The sequence below is a fragment of the Colobus angolensis genome, unplaced genomic scaffold (assembly GCF_000951035.1).
Source record: "Colobus angolensis palliatus isolate OR3802 unplaced genomic scaffold, Cang.pa_1.0 Scaffold46, whole genome shotgun sequence".
NCBI classification, from domain to species: Eukaryota; Metazoa; Chordata; class Mammalia; order Primates; family Cercopithecidae; genus Colobus; species Colobus angolensis.
Window position 1 is genome coordinate 4,676,595 of NW_012118043.1, and position 16,998 is coordinate 4,693,592.

Here is a 16,998-nt window from a genome sequence, read left to right on the forward strand (position 1 = left end):
GTCTCAAAAAAAAAAAAAAAAAAAAGAATTGCAATTTGGGGAATACACACAGACCATGTAGTCTTGGCTGTGTCTGAAGAACAGAGAGGTTAGAGGTTTTATAGAAAGGAGAAATGTTGCATATCACTTCAAGAAAGCTCATTGGCACTAGTAAGGTTTTGGGGAGCTGGCAAGCTCTGACTGGCATGTAATCAGCTTTCACACAACCTACTCAAAAAATAAAGAAAAATTCAATTTAATATTGAAATTTTAAAAAACAATTGAAAAGGAGAAAAATTATATGTCATATGTATATGTCCTATATGAGATTTTAAAGGATTCTTTCAGTATAGTAGGTTATCATTTTCTCTGAATTTATTGTAATAATAATTATATATCATTTTGTTATAATATCTTGAGTCTATATTGTATCTCAAGTCAGATATATTTTGTAAAGTATTATAGTGGTTAAGAACACTTTTGCTGGTGTGAGATCCCGGGTTCATATTCTGGCACTGTAGTTTTTACAGTTGGTTAACTGGGAAAATTGCTTGAACTCTCTAAAACTGTTTTGTCTTCTGTAAAATGAAAATAATAACATTTATCTGATAGAGTTGTGGTGCGAATGATATGATATACATGTGAAGCACTTGAGAGAATGCCTAGATAAGCTCTTCACCTAAGAAAAGGTTACATAATATCCCTTTCTATGAAAATATCTTCTAGGGCTGGGCATGGTGGCTCACGCCTGTAATCCCAGCACTTTGGGAGGCTGAGGCGGGTGGATCACGAGGTCAGGAGTTCAAGACCAGCGTGGCCAACATCGTGAAACCCCATCTCTACTAAAAATACAAAAATTAGCCAGACATGGTGGTGTGTGCCTGTAATCCCAGCTACTTGGGAGGCTGAGACAGGAGAATTGCTTGAACCCAGGAGGTAGAGGTTGCAGTGAACCGAGATCGCGCCACTACACTCCAGCCCAGATGGAGCAAGACTCCGTCTCAAAAAAAAAAAAAAGACAAAAAAGAAAATGTCTTCTATTTAGTACCACATCTCAAAAGTTTGAATGCACAGAGAGAATACTGAAGGGATTTATACCAATAAGTTTATTGTAGTTGCTTCTGACAAGTAGGATTATGGCTGATATTTGTTTCTTGCGTTTTGTGTATTTTCTAAATTTTGAGTCATGAGCATGTATTTAAAATTAGTTATGTCTGCCATTTAAATATGCTACCTTTCCTATTAAATTTTAGTAGCAGCTTTTTTGGCAGTGTTAGAAAGTGTGCAAATCCTGATTCAAATTATGTTACTGCATGATTCTACAGATTTATCCATAGCTGTTTTTGCTTTCTTCCTTGTATTTTGATTAATTTTAAGAGGCTTTGTGGCTGGAGCTGCTAAATTGTGATTGGAATGGGAAGGGGCTTGCATTTTGAGACCATCTGTGGGAGTTGCATTGTCTGAAACTGACAAGAGATCATGGCAGATGGTGAGGTCAAAAGATTGACTTTTTGAGCTTGACATAATGTGTTCATGAAGCTGGAAGAAGAAATCCAACTTATTTTTTTAACTAACAGAAGAGCCTGGTGACAGGAAGAAGTGTGCAATTGTTGAGTCTGGATAAAACATAATACATCAGTGCACATGGCTGGTTTATCTCTGAGAATCATCCATACTGCCAAAGATGGCAACTTCTTGAACCTTTCTGTGCCAAATTTATTTAATTTCTGGACACTTTTGAAGATTCAAGTCATACAATGCAAATAATTTATAGATTAAAGACAATGTCAAAAAAGACAAAAACTTTAAAACTATTTAGAAATGTGTATTTTTAAATTAAAATGCTATAAAGTATCACTCAAAGCCAATACAGCATACTTAATTTTTAATTGAATGAAGAAGGTCTCTATCACAATCCCATTTGTTTTTACAGTGTCTGTCTTAATGTAACTTTATTTCTTTAAAATTACATTTGAACGTTTGGTGATTACAGTCTTTCTCATCTACTAGGCCGTCTTCATTGCCTAAGATAGTGCCATGCACATAGTGACTGTTCAGTATTTGCTGGATGAGTAATGAATGAAGTTATTGCCTACTCTTGTTAATTTTAGAAGAGTTTTTTTTAACCACAATTAAACAGATTTTTTTTTTCCTATTTTGAAATTGGGTGTATGTTATGGTATTTTTCACTTCTACAATGTGGGAATTATGTATTATTTATTTTAGAGAAGGAAGCCTTAATTTGTCATGAGAAATCAATGAACAGATTTTCCCCCTCTAGCATTGAATGCTTACCTTGTGCTAAGCAGTGTCTTAGTAATTTTACATGTATTGACTCATTTAATTAAGTGGGTGACTCTTACTATTTTGGAGATGAAGAAATTGAGACACAGATTTTAGGTAATTTAGGTAAAATTAAGGTAAATTTGCTTAAGAAATCCATGCACTTTGGCTCTATTTCAAACATTTATTATTTAGGTAATACTTAGAGATTCCAGTTTGTGCTGTACTCTGGTGTGGAGATTCAAAGGAATACCAAACAAAATTGTACTTTGTTCTGTGAAGCTAATTAATGTGGCTATTTTTATTGGTACCCTCTTACTATGTTGTGCTGAAATAGTAATACTCTGTTAATTTCATTTTTTTTTCATGAATAACACAGTGACCCTCAATATCCCAGCCCTTAGGAAATATAACATTGTTGAGTACTGAATTCAGAAATGAAGCAGATGTTCAGAGACAAGCAGCTCTAGCCATCATAACTATGCTCTGGGCACAAAAAAACATAAGGGGTGGGGTAAAAAGGACACCTACTAGCTGAATCTAGTAGCCCACACCAACAATGTCTGCTTATATTTCATTGGCCAGAATTACGTCATCTGTGATATGGTTAGCCCATCTGAGAGGAAGGTTGACGATGTAATATTTGTAGCTGGGCACATTGCCACGTCAGCTTGTAAGGAAGAAGAGGAAAATGATACTGGGTAGGCAATAGTGCTTGCTTTGGAAATATAGAGGGTTTCTAAAATTTAACATGTTTAAACCATACTTTTGATGGAAAATATTTTGTAGTTTTTTTGTTATAACTATTTCAGCAGGTCATGAGATAGTCTTAAATTGGTTAAAGTTGAACTTCTTTGTTGTTAGGAGTATTCAGAATATTTATGTATCAACTGGAGGGCATATAAACTCCTAACATAACTCTGAAACATTCAGTATATCAGTTTTTCAGATGAAGACATGGAGACTCTAAGAGGTTAGGTTACTTGTTCAGGATCACACAACTATTAAGGATCAGAGCTGAGACGGAGCCAAAGTCCATACTCTTTCCACTCTACTGCGCTGCTGCTTTATTTATTAGATGCTCACTTTAAGTGGGACACTTAGAACCAGATTGTTAATTTGTTGATTTTTTTTCTATTTCATTAATTTATGCTGTTTATTTCTTTTCATATTTCTTTGAGTTCTCACTGTTCTTTTATGTATTTAAATTGATTGATGACTTAATGAATAAAAGGAAATATAAATATACCCTAAGTACTAGTTCTGCTGGATTTTATACGTTTTTTAAATTTTCATTGTCATTTATTTCTGAATATTTTATTTTTTATTACTTTTTAAATGTCATTCTAGTTCTAAATATTTCAGATTCATGGAGTGTTTAATAATATAGCTAAATATATAACTTTTAACTTTTTAAAAAATAATTGATTCCTAATTTAATTGCATTGTAGTCAGAGACCATAATCTGTGTGATATTTCCTCTCTGAAATTTTTGCTTCCTCTTTGGTGATAGCATATATGGACAAATTTTATAAATTTGTGCCTAAAGAGATGTTTCAGATCTATCAGATACAGAATTCTATATAGATCTGTTAGATCAAGCTTGGTTGAAATATTAATCTTCAAAATGCAATACTTATACTTTAAATTCTTAGTTTGAATATGCCAAGTAGTCTGTTGAGTGGGATATCAGGAATTTGTGCTTTATTTGTCTCATATTTAGATTTATATCACTATAGAGGAGGTAAGAAATAATTGATAAATGTAGAACAGATATAGCATGGGAAGTTTATTTTTAGGTTAGGTCATAATAGACATTGTACAATTACCGTGAGAAAGCAAAACTTGTAGTTCCGGTTTTTAAATGTATGCTTTATCACTGAAAAATTACAAATTCAGTGTTTTATTGAAAAGCAAAAAAAATGGGAGGGGGAGCATCAGGACAAATAGCTAATGCATGTGGGACTTAAAACTTAGGTGATGGGTTGATAGGTGCAGCAAACCACCAGGGCACACATACACCTATGTATACCTATGTAACAAACCTGCACGTTCTGCACATGAGAAAACAGAAAACAACAACAACAAAAAACCTTGCTTTTCTTCCACAAAATTTTACTTGTAGATTCAAATTCTAGTATATAAAGCAGCCATTTGAAGCCCCCATTTCTTTGAACCCCCATTATTTATGATCTTTTCAAAGTTAAGTTTTATTTTATTCTTCTCCTTGAATGTCTTATTAAAGTTTAATTTTGAGATAATTTTAAAATAAGAGTTAAGTTACAAAAATAGGTCAAAGAACTCCCAGATGCCCTTCACCCAGATTCACCAGTTGTAACCATTTTGTCATATATTCTTTATTATTCTCACTTTCTCTGTAAAGTTTTAGAGATCATATTTTTTTCATCATTTGAGAGTAAGTTGCCACCATTATACCCCTCCACTCCTAAATATTTTAGTGTAGGTATTATAAGAAAAAGGACCCTCAATTATAGAAAACTCCATAGTTTTTGGAATCCAAAAAGATGTGAAGAAAAGAAAACTCCACAGTTCATTGATCAAAATCAGGAAATGTAACATTGATACAATTCTGTTACCCAGTCTGTAGACCTAATCTCCAATTACCCAAACAATGGTCTTCACAGCAGTTTTTTTTCTGTCTCTCAGGCTGGAGTGCAGTGGCGCAATCTCGGCTTACTGCAACTTCCGCCTCCTGAGTTCAAGCAAGTCTCCTGCCTCAGCCTCCCAAGTAGCCGGGACTACAGGCACACACCACCACACCCAGGTCTTTTTTTTGTATTTTTAGTAGAGAAGGGGTTTCACCATGTTGGCCAGGCTGGTCTTGAACTCTTGACCTAAGGTGATCAGCTCACCTCAGCCTCCCAAAGTGCTGGGATTACAGGCGTGAGCCACCATGCCCAGCAGTTTTTAGTCTTTTTAAATCTGGAACGTTTCTCAGCCTTTCTTTGCCATTCATGACACTAACATTTTTTGAAGAATTCAGGCCATTATTTTGTAGAATGCCTCTCAATTTGTATTTCTCTGATATTTCCTCATGGTTAGATTTAGATTTTGCATATTGGGCAAACGTACCTCAGAATTCACGTGGTATCCATCTCAGTGCGCTTGAAGAGACTTGCCCCATTATTGGTAATCATTGGTAACTTTGATCACTTAGCTAAAGTGGTTTATGCCATATTTCTTTCACTAGAAAATTTGAATTTGTAGGGAGATATTTCAGCTCTATTGAAATATCCTATTTTTCACCACATTTTCACTGACTAGTTTTACTGTGTATTAATGATTCTTTTCTTATTAGTTATAATGGTTCCAAAATGGAAGTTTTATTAACTGTATCACTCATTTATATTTATTAGTTGGCATTCTACTGCAAAGAATTTCTCTTCTCCCCCATTAGCCCCAATAATCCTGGATTATTATTTTATTCAATGGGTTTATAATCTGTTACTATTATTATGTACTTTGGTGCTCAGTTGTTGCAAATTGTCCAGTTGTAGGCTCTTTAAGCTAGTTTCTGTGTGCTTTTGACATGTCTCCATCATTTTTTGAGCCCTTCCTTACTTTAGGCACAATAAGATGTTCTAGGTTTACCTTGTACTAGAATCAGCCATTTCTCCAAGAAGCCCTGGTGTTTCTTTCAGTGGGTTTTCTAAAGCAGCATAGCCTAATACCATTTCAAAGCCCAAGCTCCATTGCTTGTGAACTGAGTTGACTTGGTCAAATTACTTAACCTTTCTAAGCCCTGGTTTTTATCTGGAAAATGGGGATTAAGATGGTACAAACCTCATAGTGTTGTTGTGAAGATTAATTTAGACAGTTCACTTAGATAACAATGCGTGTCACATAGTAAATATGACATAAATGTTGCCTATTATTATTACATTATTATTCCCTCTGTTTTCCTTTAACAGGTTGTTCTTTTAAAGAACTATTGAAGACAAGATTTTTTTCTTTTTTCTTTTTCTTTTTTTTAATGGCTTTACAGAATCTTAAATAGAATACAGTTTGACATGACGGCAAAAAATGTAAGTATTTGTAAACTTTTTAATGTAAGTATTTTTTAAAGTGAGCTGTGCTTTTTCCTACATATTTTCTCACCATTCTGGTTAATCAGATTTAATTTACTTGCATGGATTTGTAATTGTATTTGTTTATGTTTATGCAGAATATGAGATAAACTTTAATGTGATTGAATACAGTGCCCTAATGGAGATGGTATCATTCTTGCAAATTGGCACCAAGTTACTTCTCAACAGCTGCAAATTGCTATCTCCAGAAAGTTTCCCACCCTCATCTTTTGGATATTGTAATAAATTTGTTTTGGTACTTGCTGGAGGGTTCCTGGGCCTTTTTGAGCAAATTACTGTTTTCTTTGGCTTAATTTTTTTATTTTTATTTTTTGGTTACTCAGGGAAATATGTATGCTCAGATATTGTTTGAAAGTAGCTTGCTACCTTCCATGAGATGGTTCCTGAAGAAACATTAGATTTTAGATGTTTTGGAGAAGTTATTCAAGTTTTTCCCTCTACTTGAGGTGATCATTTCTGAATATACCTCCTTTCAAGTTATATGTCACTCTTTATTTATTTATTTGTCACTCTTTATTAATGAGTTTATTTCCAGTTATGGTAAAGAATTGTGCCTTAAAGAGTACAACATATAGAGGAATTATTTATAAATTGCTTTACTGTTCCTACGTTATATGTATTAAAGTATAATTGCTTTGCTGTTCCTATATTATTATGTAGGAATCTTTGGGAATTAAACGAAAAGGGAATTTATTATAAAGATACAGGGATGTCTCAAGGAATTTAAGAGTGGGAATTTTGTGGACTCTCAGAAAGATCCAGGCCCGGAAACTAGAAATCCAGCAGGAATTGAAGCAGTATTTGGTTTTCCTTTCTCATCTCTCTCAACTTGTTACTGTGTACCTGCTTCATTTCTCCCTTCGTCTGTCCAAATCATCTTTCTCAGTTTCCCAGCCAGGATGGTAGAACATGGCCCCACTCAGCGTCTCCATCTACATGTTAGGTTACCAGCCTGTTCAGAGAGAGGTGTGAAGAAAGGGAAGAAGGCAGGCCGGGCGCAGTGGCTCACGCCTGTAATCCCAGCACTTCGGGAGGCCGAGGCGGGCGGATCACCTGAGGTCAGGAGTTCGAGACCAGCCTGGCCAACATGGTGAAACCCTATCTCTACTAAAAATACAAAAATTAGCTGGGCACGGTGGCAGCCGCCTGTAGTCCCAGCTACTCGAGAGGCTGAGGCAGGAGAATGGCGTAAACCCGGGAGGTGGAGCTTGCAGTGAGTTGAGCTTCGGCTACTGCGCTCCAGCCTGGACGACAGAGCGAGACTCCGTCTCAAAAAAAAAAAGAAAGAAAATAAAATAAAATAAAGGAGGCAGCCTGATACATTCTGCCTGCCTGTATAAGCTCCAATTTCAGACTCCTTAGGAGGGTCCTCTGGCACAGTTTAAGTCTGATGTCGACTGGTGATTCAGTTGTGACTAGGAGAAGCAAGTGTTGTTGCATAAAATGACTGCTGCGGGCCCAGCACACTGTGTGAGGAAAGATGATAAACGGCTTCTTGTGAGTCAGACCAATAGTTCTAAATATTGCCCATTATGCAGCCAAACAATAGCATTAACAAACAAACAAACCCTTATTACTTTATGTCTGTTTGCTTATTTTGGGGTATAATTCAGAACATTGCTTTTAACATGCATTAGTAACTAGAAGCAGATACAGATTTTGCTTCATCATTTAGGGACGGTCACAGGATTTATTGAGTTATTAGGATATGAGGGCAGCAAAGAAGTTAGAGACTTCTCAGTATTTGACTTGTGTAACTGGGTAAATGACTGTGCTGTTTAATTAGAAGAGGAATTCTTAGGGAGATATAGGATATTGCGATAAACTTAAACATTCTGTTTTGAACATACTAAAGCTGAGAAACCTAAAAACTTCCAAGTGGAGATATTGGGTAGGCAATTTGATAAGTAACTCTGCCGCTCAGGGGAAGGCTTAGGAATGGATGTAGAAATTCTGGGGTCATTTCATATTAAAATTATTGTAAAGCAGTGGGACTACATGTGATCATATAGTGAGTGCATGGATACAAATATATAAGGACCAAGGTCTGAGCACAGAGATTCTCCAACAAAAAGATGGAAAGCAAGAGAAGCCATAAAGGAGACTCAAAGAATGGGCAAAGACAGGAAGAAAAGAGTTATCCTGATGATCTGGAGGCCCAGGTGAAGAAAGTGTTTCAAGGAGGAGAAGTGATCAGTTGTGTCACATGTTACTGAGAAGTGATTCACAAACACAGAAGAGATTGTAGATAGGGAAGAGATTGCCCTCTTACAGAGGCATTACTAAACATGTATTCAAATACTTAACATTTTAAATTTGTTTCTCATTTTACATTTCTCTTATGACAACACTTTTTTTTGTGAAGAGTGACTTTTGTCTTACCCATGCTTTATTAGGTCTCTTGTAGTTGCAAATGATCGAAACCCTATCAAAACAACTGAACACAAAAAGTGGAATGTATTGACTTCTATAATGGAAAAGCCTAGAGACTGCTTTAAACACATCTGGATTCAGGAGATCAAACGATGATGTCAGAGATCTGTCTCCTTCTGTCTTTAGGCCCTCTATATGGTGGCATAATGGCTTGCACTGGCCCCATAATACTTGTCTCAGAAGGAGAGAGGGAACTTTTGTTTTTTAAAGAGTTGGAGTCTGGCTGTGTTGCCCAGGCTGGTCTCAAACCCCTGGCTTCAAGGGATCTTGAAGTGCTGGGATTACAGGTGGAAGCCACTGCACCTGTCCCCTTTTTAGTATTTGTGTTTCAAAATCTATGGAGGAGCTTGAGTTGACCTTGCTTAAACACTATGGAGAAGGAAGTGGGATACAGTAAGTGGCCAGGCTTTGAATCATGAGCCCACTTGTGCTGCCTGGCACGGTTGAGCCTCTAAGATTAACTGTCCTACTGGAACTACATGAGATGTAGGATGGATCATTTTGCAAAAGGAAGAGGTGAGGAGCTGGCAACATATTTATTGTATCTGGGGTAAAATTGCTATCAAATAGTATCTAGTGTCCAATGATATTCTTCTAGATCAAAAATGCAGGTGTGTTCTAATTTAAGCAATAATGCAGTAAAGAATTTGAAATATAATTTTTGAGGGTTTTTTTTTTTTGCCTTGTCAATGAATCTTTAAGAAAAATACGTAGGCTGTAATACTCATTATGGAAAAATTAGAAAATACAGATGAAGAAAAGAAAAAATAGCCTAAAGACTATCAGCAAAATTTTGCTTGGGAAGATATCTGATATGTACACAAATTTGTATATATAGCAATCAAAATGTATAGACATTAGCCCAGCACGATGGCTCACGCCTCTAATCCCAGCACTTTGGGAGTCAAGGCAGGGAGATACTTGAGGTCAGGAGTTCGAGACCAGCCTGGCCAACATGGTAAAACCCCATCTCTACTAAAAATACAAAAATTAGCTGGGCGTGGTGGCAGTGTGCCTGTAATCCCAACTACTTGGGCCAGAGGGGCTGAGGCAAGATAATCACTTGAACCCAGGAGGCGGAGGTTGCCACTGCCCTCCAACCTGGGCAATAAGGACTACAAAGTACTGGGTTTGCGGGCAAGAGCACCATGCCTGGCTAATTTCTGTTTAATTTCTGTGATGAATGCCTTTTCTTATCTTGATATCTCTGGAACATCATTTTAAGTGTCTTTATTTTATTTTATTTTATTTTAATTGTATTGTATTGTATTGTATTTTTTATTTTATTTTATTTTGGTATAGGGTCTTGCTCTGTTGCCCAGGCTGGAGTGCAATGGCGTGATCATGGCTCACTGCAGCCTCAACCTCCTGGGCTCAAGTGATGCTCCCACCTCAGCCTTTCCAGTAGCAGGACTACAGGCACCTTGCCTACATAATTTCTTCTATTTTTTGTACAGACAGGGTCTCACCATGTTCCTTAACAGTAGTCTCAAACTCTTGGGCTCAAGCAGTCTTCCTGCCTTAGCCTCACTAGGTGCTGCTATTACAGGCATGAGCCATGGTACCTGGCTTAAGTGGCTATTTTATGTTATTTATTGTACGGATATTACACCAGTTTCCTAATATTGACCATTAAGTTACTTCTGCTTTTTTCCTTTTTGGAACATTTTGTCTATTTTTGCTCACTCATCATATTATTTCCAGAAGACAAAATTCTACGAAATTACTGAGCCAAAGTGTGTATAATTTTTTAGAGCTTTTGATTCATATTGCTAAGATTGCACAGATTTATATATATACTTGTGGTATTTGAAAGTGCCATTTCTTTTTATATGTTTATAAATCTTTCCCAATTTAATCAGCAAAAAATGGTGCGCAATTTATTACATTTCTCTGATTACTAGTTAGGTAAACTAACATTCTATATGTTTATTGGTCATTTACATTTCTCTTTTGCATATGGTCTGTGTCAGGGTTGAAGTGTTGGAAGCCATTGCCATTTGGATGACAACCCACACTTACCACACTTAAATGTTGTTTTGCCATTAATAGATATATTTACATAATCATTTAAGTTGATCCTATGAGCTCTTTAGTTTGTCGTGCACATATGTTCTATCATTCCCATTTTGTAGTGACTGAACGTTCAACAATCACCTTGCCTGTGAAAGGTAGAGCTTAACTGAGCACAGATGATCTTACTCTGAACTTTTCCTTTCAGTAGTGTTATGTCAGTCAGAAATGTTGAATATCAATGAAATTACAATATTATTAGTGAATATGCTCTGATTCTTAAAAATTGAACTTAGATATTTTGAATTCAGTAGATGTATAGTGACTGCTTATATAGTACACAACACAGCACTGGAATACCCAGATATTGTTCCACTATAGTAACCATTTTATATATATGTATCTTATAACATCATGTTTTATACCTTAAATACAGACAATACAATTTATTTTTAAAAATTAAGAAAAAAGAGAGGAATACTCAGAATTTCCTCAGGACATGATTAGGCAAAGAATTTAACGTGAAATATGAGTTCACTTTTTTCTCTTGTTCATTGAAAGATAGGTCTTTTTTAAATTGGTAGAATAAGGAAAGAATAGCTATTATTTTAGTATGCTTTCACTAGCCATCTTTTTCTACTCTCAAATAATACAGTTTTTTTGAATCTTTACAAAGTGTTTATGATAGTAGAAATTAATACATATTTGGAAGTTTTAATTAAGTCTATTTTGGGTTTATATATAAGCTTTAAATACAAACACCTGCCCTCCATCCGTGAGACTAAGATTAGCATGCATTATTGACCCACAGCTGACTTTTATCTTTTTGGAGTACAATTTGTTGGTTATTAAGATGCAGGTGAACAGCTGCTTAAAAAGTTTCCACATTCGTTGGCTGTTTTACTCTGCAAAAGTTGGATATTGAGAGCAGGTGTTTAAGCATAACGGTAACCCAGTAACTGAACTCTCTATTATGAATATGTGGTTTTAGTTGAGGTTTTTGCCATTATTGTTGTATAACAAAATGGTGTAAACTGATCCTTTTGAAGTTATTATAATGCATGTCTTAAAATGGTTATATTGTATCAAGCATGGAATATATTAAAGGCTGTCTTTGCCTTCTTTGCTTTCTTTTTAAAGTAGAACACTAACAAGTTTTGCCTCTGTCATCTTTCTATAGCAGAAGAGTTTAAAAGGGAGGGGGGAGTATTGGTAATGGCACAGTAAACTCTTCAACAAATAGGATATTTAACATTATTTGTGAGCAACTTTGAAGAGCCATAACATATAGTTATTTGTTCCAAATTTTGTTGCAAAGTGTTATCTTTATTTCTAACTGAAAACTGATAAGAAGCTAGACAAAGTTAAGTATCTGCACTATTAACTACATTGAATTAAGGGACCATTTTCTAGATGACTTAGTCTCAGCTACTGTCATAAAAATTTGATGATGATAGATTCTAGAGATAGATTTGCATCAAAATCACTTGTTAGGATGTGAAAAATATGTGGAAATATTCCTGTTAACATACTTCTTGACACAAAGAAACAGCTATTAGTAGAGCACTTGAATTATCAATTAATGAAATAATTAGCCCTTACATTGTGATATTATAAACGATCAAATAATCGCCTATGAAAAATATAAATACGGCCAGGCGCAGTTGCTCACGCCTGTAATCCCAGCACTTTGGGAGGCCGAGATGGGTGGATCACTTGAGGACAGGAGTTTGAGACCAGCCTGACCAACATGGTGAAACCCTATCTCTACTAAAAATACATAATTAGCTAGACATGGTGGTGCACGCCAGTGATTCCAGCTACTTGGGAGGTTGAGGTAGGAGAATTGCTTGAACCCGGGATGCAGAGGTTACAGTGAGCCGAGATTGTGCCATTGCACTCCAGCCTGAGAAATAAAAACAAAACTCCATCTGAAAAAAAAAAAAAGAAGAAAAATATAAGCAGTCAGTGTTTAAAACAATAAGTAGATACTTAATAAAGTTATAAAGCTTTGTGTGTTTTAGAATCTTTTCAGATTGCTGGAGATCTGATGTACTGCACAATGATGATAATTAATAGTTCTGTATTGTGTACTTGTAATTTGCTAAAAGGATAGATTTTAAATTGAATCTTCTCAACACACATATACACAATAATAGCTATATAGAGGTAATGGATATGTCAGCTTGACTGTGGTGATCATTTTACAATGTATACATATATCAAAACATCAAGTTGTACACCTTAAATATATGCCATTTTTATATATCAATAATATCTCAGTAAAGGGGTTAAAAACATCCTTTCCATGTGGTAGTACCTTGAAAGTATAGTTTGAAGGCTGGGTGCGGTGACTCATGCCTGTAATCCCAGCACTTTGGGAAGCCAAGGCGGGTGGATTACTTGAGGTCAGGAGTTTGAGACCATCCTGGCCAACGTGGTGAAACCCCATCTCTACTAAAAATACAAAAATCAGCTGGGCATGGTGGCAGGTACCTGTAATCCTCGCTACCTGGGAGGCTGAGGCAGGAGAATCACTTGAACCTGGGAGGCGGAGGTTGCAGTGAGCCGAGATGGTGCCATTGCACTCTAGCCTAGGCCACAAGAGTGGAACTCCATCTCAAAAAAAAAAAAAAGTATAGTTTGAGGTATCATACCACAAACTTGTGATGTTACAAGTTAGTGTAATGTAACAAAATTGTAATGTTTCAAGATATCAAATCTTCAGTGCTTACAAAAATTATTTAATAGTAATAATGGGGCCAATTATTGGATGTCTGCATTCTGCCAAGTTTTCAAAAATTGAGGGTTTTTTTTTCCTCCAGGCTGTGTAATATATTTCTAATATTCTGTTTGATAATACTACTGTATTCAGCTCTGTGATGCCAAAGTAGTGTAGTGGATATTACCTTAAACGAAATAAATTATCTAAAAGTGAATTCAGAAATACTTGCTGTGGGTAGTATAATACTACTATAATATAAGTATAATACTGACAGTAACGTATGCTGACATGGATTGAGCAGTATGTGGCAAATACTGTGCTATATGCTTTACATGAATTATCTCATTTAGTCTTTATAACCACCTGAATTGGTAAGTACTGGTATCACCCTTCAATTTACAGATGAGGAAATTGCATGACTGGACCAAGGCCAAACCCTTAGTAGGCTTGATGGTCCAGAATATGAATCCAAGAAGTTGGACTTGAGTCCAATGTATTTTACTTCTTCATTGTGGTATTAATGGTCTTTATTTGATTCCTCACATGACATAGTGTTGAAAGCATTTTAGATAGTGATTAAGAATAGTACAAATTAAGGACAACAGTGAGGATGGAATTTTGAAATATCTTTTGGCAACTTCACGGCTGCCATGTTACTTGCTTTCAAAGAACTGTTAGTAAGCTCTATAAAATCTCAGTTCTGCTCATAAATAATAGTATTTCATTAATTTTTATCTTAAGCTGGACAATTCATATTCCCCTCACCTTTTTTCTTCTTTGAGACAGGGTCTCACTCTGTCGTCCAGGCTGGAGTGCAGTGGCATGATCTCAGCTCACTGCAACGCCTCTGTTTCCCAGGCTCAAGCGATCCTCCCACTTCAGCCTCCCAAATAGTTGGGTCTACAGACAATATTTTTCCCCTTTTAAATAATATGTCAACATTTCATTTTAAAATAATACTGCTGTGGTTAATATAATTAATTCATTTTACGTGGCTATATATATTTGATGTGGACGTCTGGTGGAAGATATAAAATAGCTTGTTAAGTGAACACATACTACTTAATACTCTATTTTTAACTTTTTAAACTATTTTGTTCAGGTTGGTTTGACTTCCACAAATGCAGAAGTAAGAGGATTTATAGATCAGAATCTCAGTCCAACAAAAGGTAAGGATTATTGAATAAAAATTTTCTGCATTAAGTTAGTTTTATTGCATTTGTTTTAAAAATATGCATTTGCATGAATTACTTTATGTATAATAATTTTATGATATTAGCATGTTGTTCCATGCCAAATAACTTGTGTTGTATGAAAGTCATTTGCCTCTGACAGACAGAGGGTTTTTGTATGTGATTTTTCTCTTTCCTAAGAGATCTCTAAGGTTTATCAATGATCTAATTACAGTTGAAACTATTCAGACTACTTTTTTCTTGATTTTCTTGTTTGAGAGCCCTACTTTAAAGTGGTTTAAGTTGTAAGGAAGTACAGTAGAGAAAATACATATATATATGTTTTTTATATTTTATATATGTGTGTATGTGTATTTCTTTGACTAATATATGTCTTACTGGAAGAATGCTTATATCAGAAGTCTGGCCCACTGGCTTGGTGCAGTGGCTCACATCTATAATTCCAGCACTTTGGGAGATTCTCATAGGAGGGCGAACCCTATTGTGAACTGCATGTGGGAGGGATCTAGATTGTGCAGTCCTTGAGAGAATTTAATGCCTGATTATCTGAGGTGGAACAGTTTCATCCTGGAACTATCCATCTCTCCCCACCCCCATCCATGGAAAAATTGTCTTCCACAAAACTGGTCCCTGGTACCAAAAAAGGTTGGAGACCGCTGTTCTAGAGAGCAGGCTAGAGAAATCTGTATTCCAATATAAAAATGTCTAGCTTAATTTTTTTTTTTTTTTTTTTTGGTGGTAGAGTCTCATTCTATTGCCCAGGCTGGAGTGCAGTGGCACGATCTTGGCTCACTGCAACCTCCACCTCCCAGGTTCAAGGGATTCTCCTCCCTCAGCCTCCCGAGTAGATGGGATTACAGGCACGTGCCACCACGACAGGCTACCTTTTGTATTTTTGGTAGAGACAGGGTTTCCAGGGTTTCACATATACCCATAGCTTATTCACAACACATAATTGGGAATCTCTACTCTAATAAAATGTTGTAATCAGGTCAGGGGAAGGAAGTGGGAATCACAAGCTTGGTAGACATGGAAGACTATGATATTGAGTACTGCGATAATGAGGATAATGGAATGATGCAGCAACCTTGAAAATAAAAGAGAGGATAGCAAGTCATAAAGGGGAAAAGTGACATAGAAAAATGCTTTCGGCTGGGCATGCTGGCTCACACCTGTAATCCCAGCACTTTGGGAGGCCAAGGTGGGCGGATCACCTGAGGTAAGGAGTTTGAGACCAGCCTGAGCAACATGGTGAAACCCCATCTCTACTACAAGTACAAATATTAGCCGGGTGTGGTGGCAGACGCCTGTAATCCCAGCTACTGGGGAGGCTGAGGCAAGAGAATCACTTGAACCTGGGAGGCGGAGGCTGCAGTGAGCTGAGATCACGCCATTGCCCTCCAGCCTGAGCGACAGAACGAGAGTCCGTCTCAAAAAAAAAAAAAAAAAGAAAGAAAGAAAAATGCTTTCAAAAGACAGAAGACAAAGAAACAGAATGGGAGTTTAGGTGAGAAAGGCTGTCTTTGATGGTAGAATAGGCATGTGAAGGATAAGTACTAGTTATAAATGTTAGTCCTGGACAGATGTTAATACCAGTAAAGTTTAATTACAGAGTAAAACCTTCTCAGTTTGTTTAACTTTATAGAACAAATGGAGGGGAAGACAGAGAATCATTTAAGAGTGGACTACAGAGGTCAAGTTTTGAAATAGCTACATGCGTGTGTTTGTTTTTGAAACAGGGTTTTGCTATGCCCAGGGTGATCTTGAACTCCTGGAGTTCAAGCCTCTGGAGTAGCTGAGACTACAGGCATGTGTCACTGCACCTGGCTGAAATAATTATATGTTTTAAAAGAAAACTGTTGCTCTTCTTTGAGCTGTTAGCTAGTAACAGCAGAAAGAACTTCACATTAAGTGAACCAACAAGATTTGGAAGAGATTTCTTTTAAATATTTTTTAATTGGTAAAATTCAGTTAATATTTATTACAGGCCCAAGATGAGAGTTGTATTGGAAGTGAGATGTAGAAAAGTATTCTTCTTAATTGAAATGGTGATGTAGCAATGGTGTTATATAAACTTTTGAAAAATAGAAAAAAAATCCTGCCTTTCTAATACAACCTTTTCTTTTTTGTAATTTTTCATAATTATTTCTATAATTAGGTTTTAAAGTTATAAAACTGGTATATATTATAGTAGTTTATTTTCCTTTTTTGACTGAATCTTAAAAACACTTTCCATGTTTTGACATTTATAAATACCTTTCTT

The 16,998-nt window shown here is 36.0% G+C and overlaps 1 protein-coding gene across 1 annotated transcript in view; it reads left to right on the plus strand.

Annotated features, from left to right (window-relative positions):
- The window catches only part of TFDP2 (transcription factor Dp-2 (E2F dimerization partner 2)), a 220,455-nt gene that overhangs the window by 54,168 nt on the left and 149,289 nt on the right, over positions 1-16,998 (plus strand). The window contains exons 2-3 of the mRNA XM_011958086.1: positions 6,195-6,308; positions 14,645-14,711. Of these exons, the coding sequence (XP_011813476.1) occupies positions 6,294-6,308; positions 14,645-14,711 (82 nt within the window). The 5' untranslated portion in view covers positions 6,195-6,293. The remainder of the gene's footprint in view (positions 1-6,194; positions 6,309-14,644; positions 14,712-16,998) is intronic.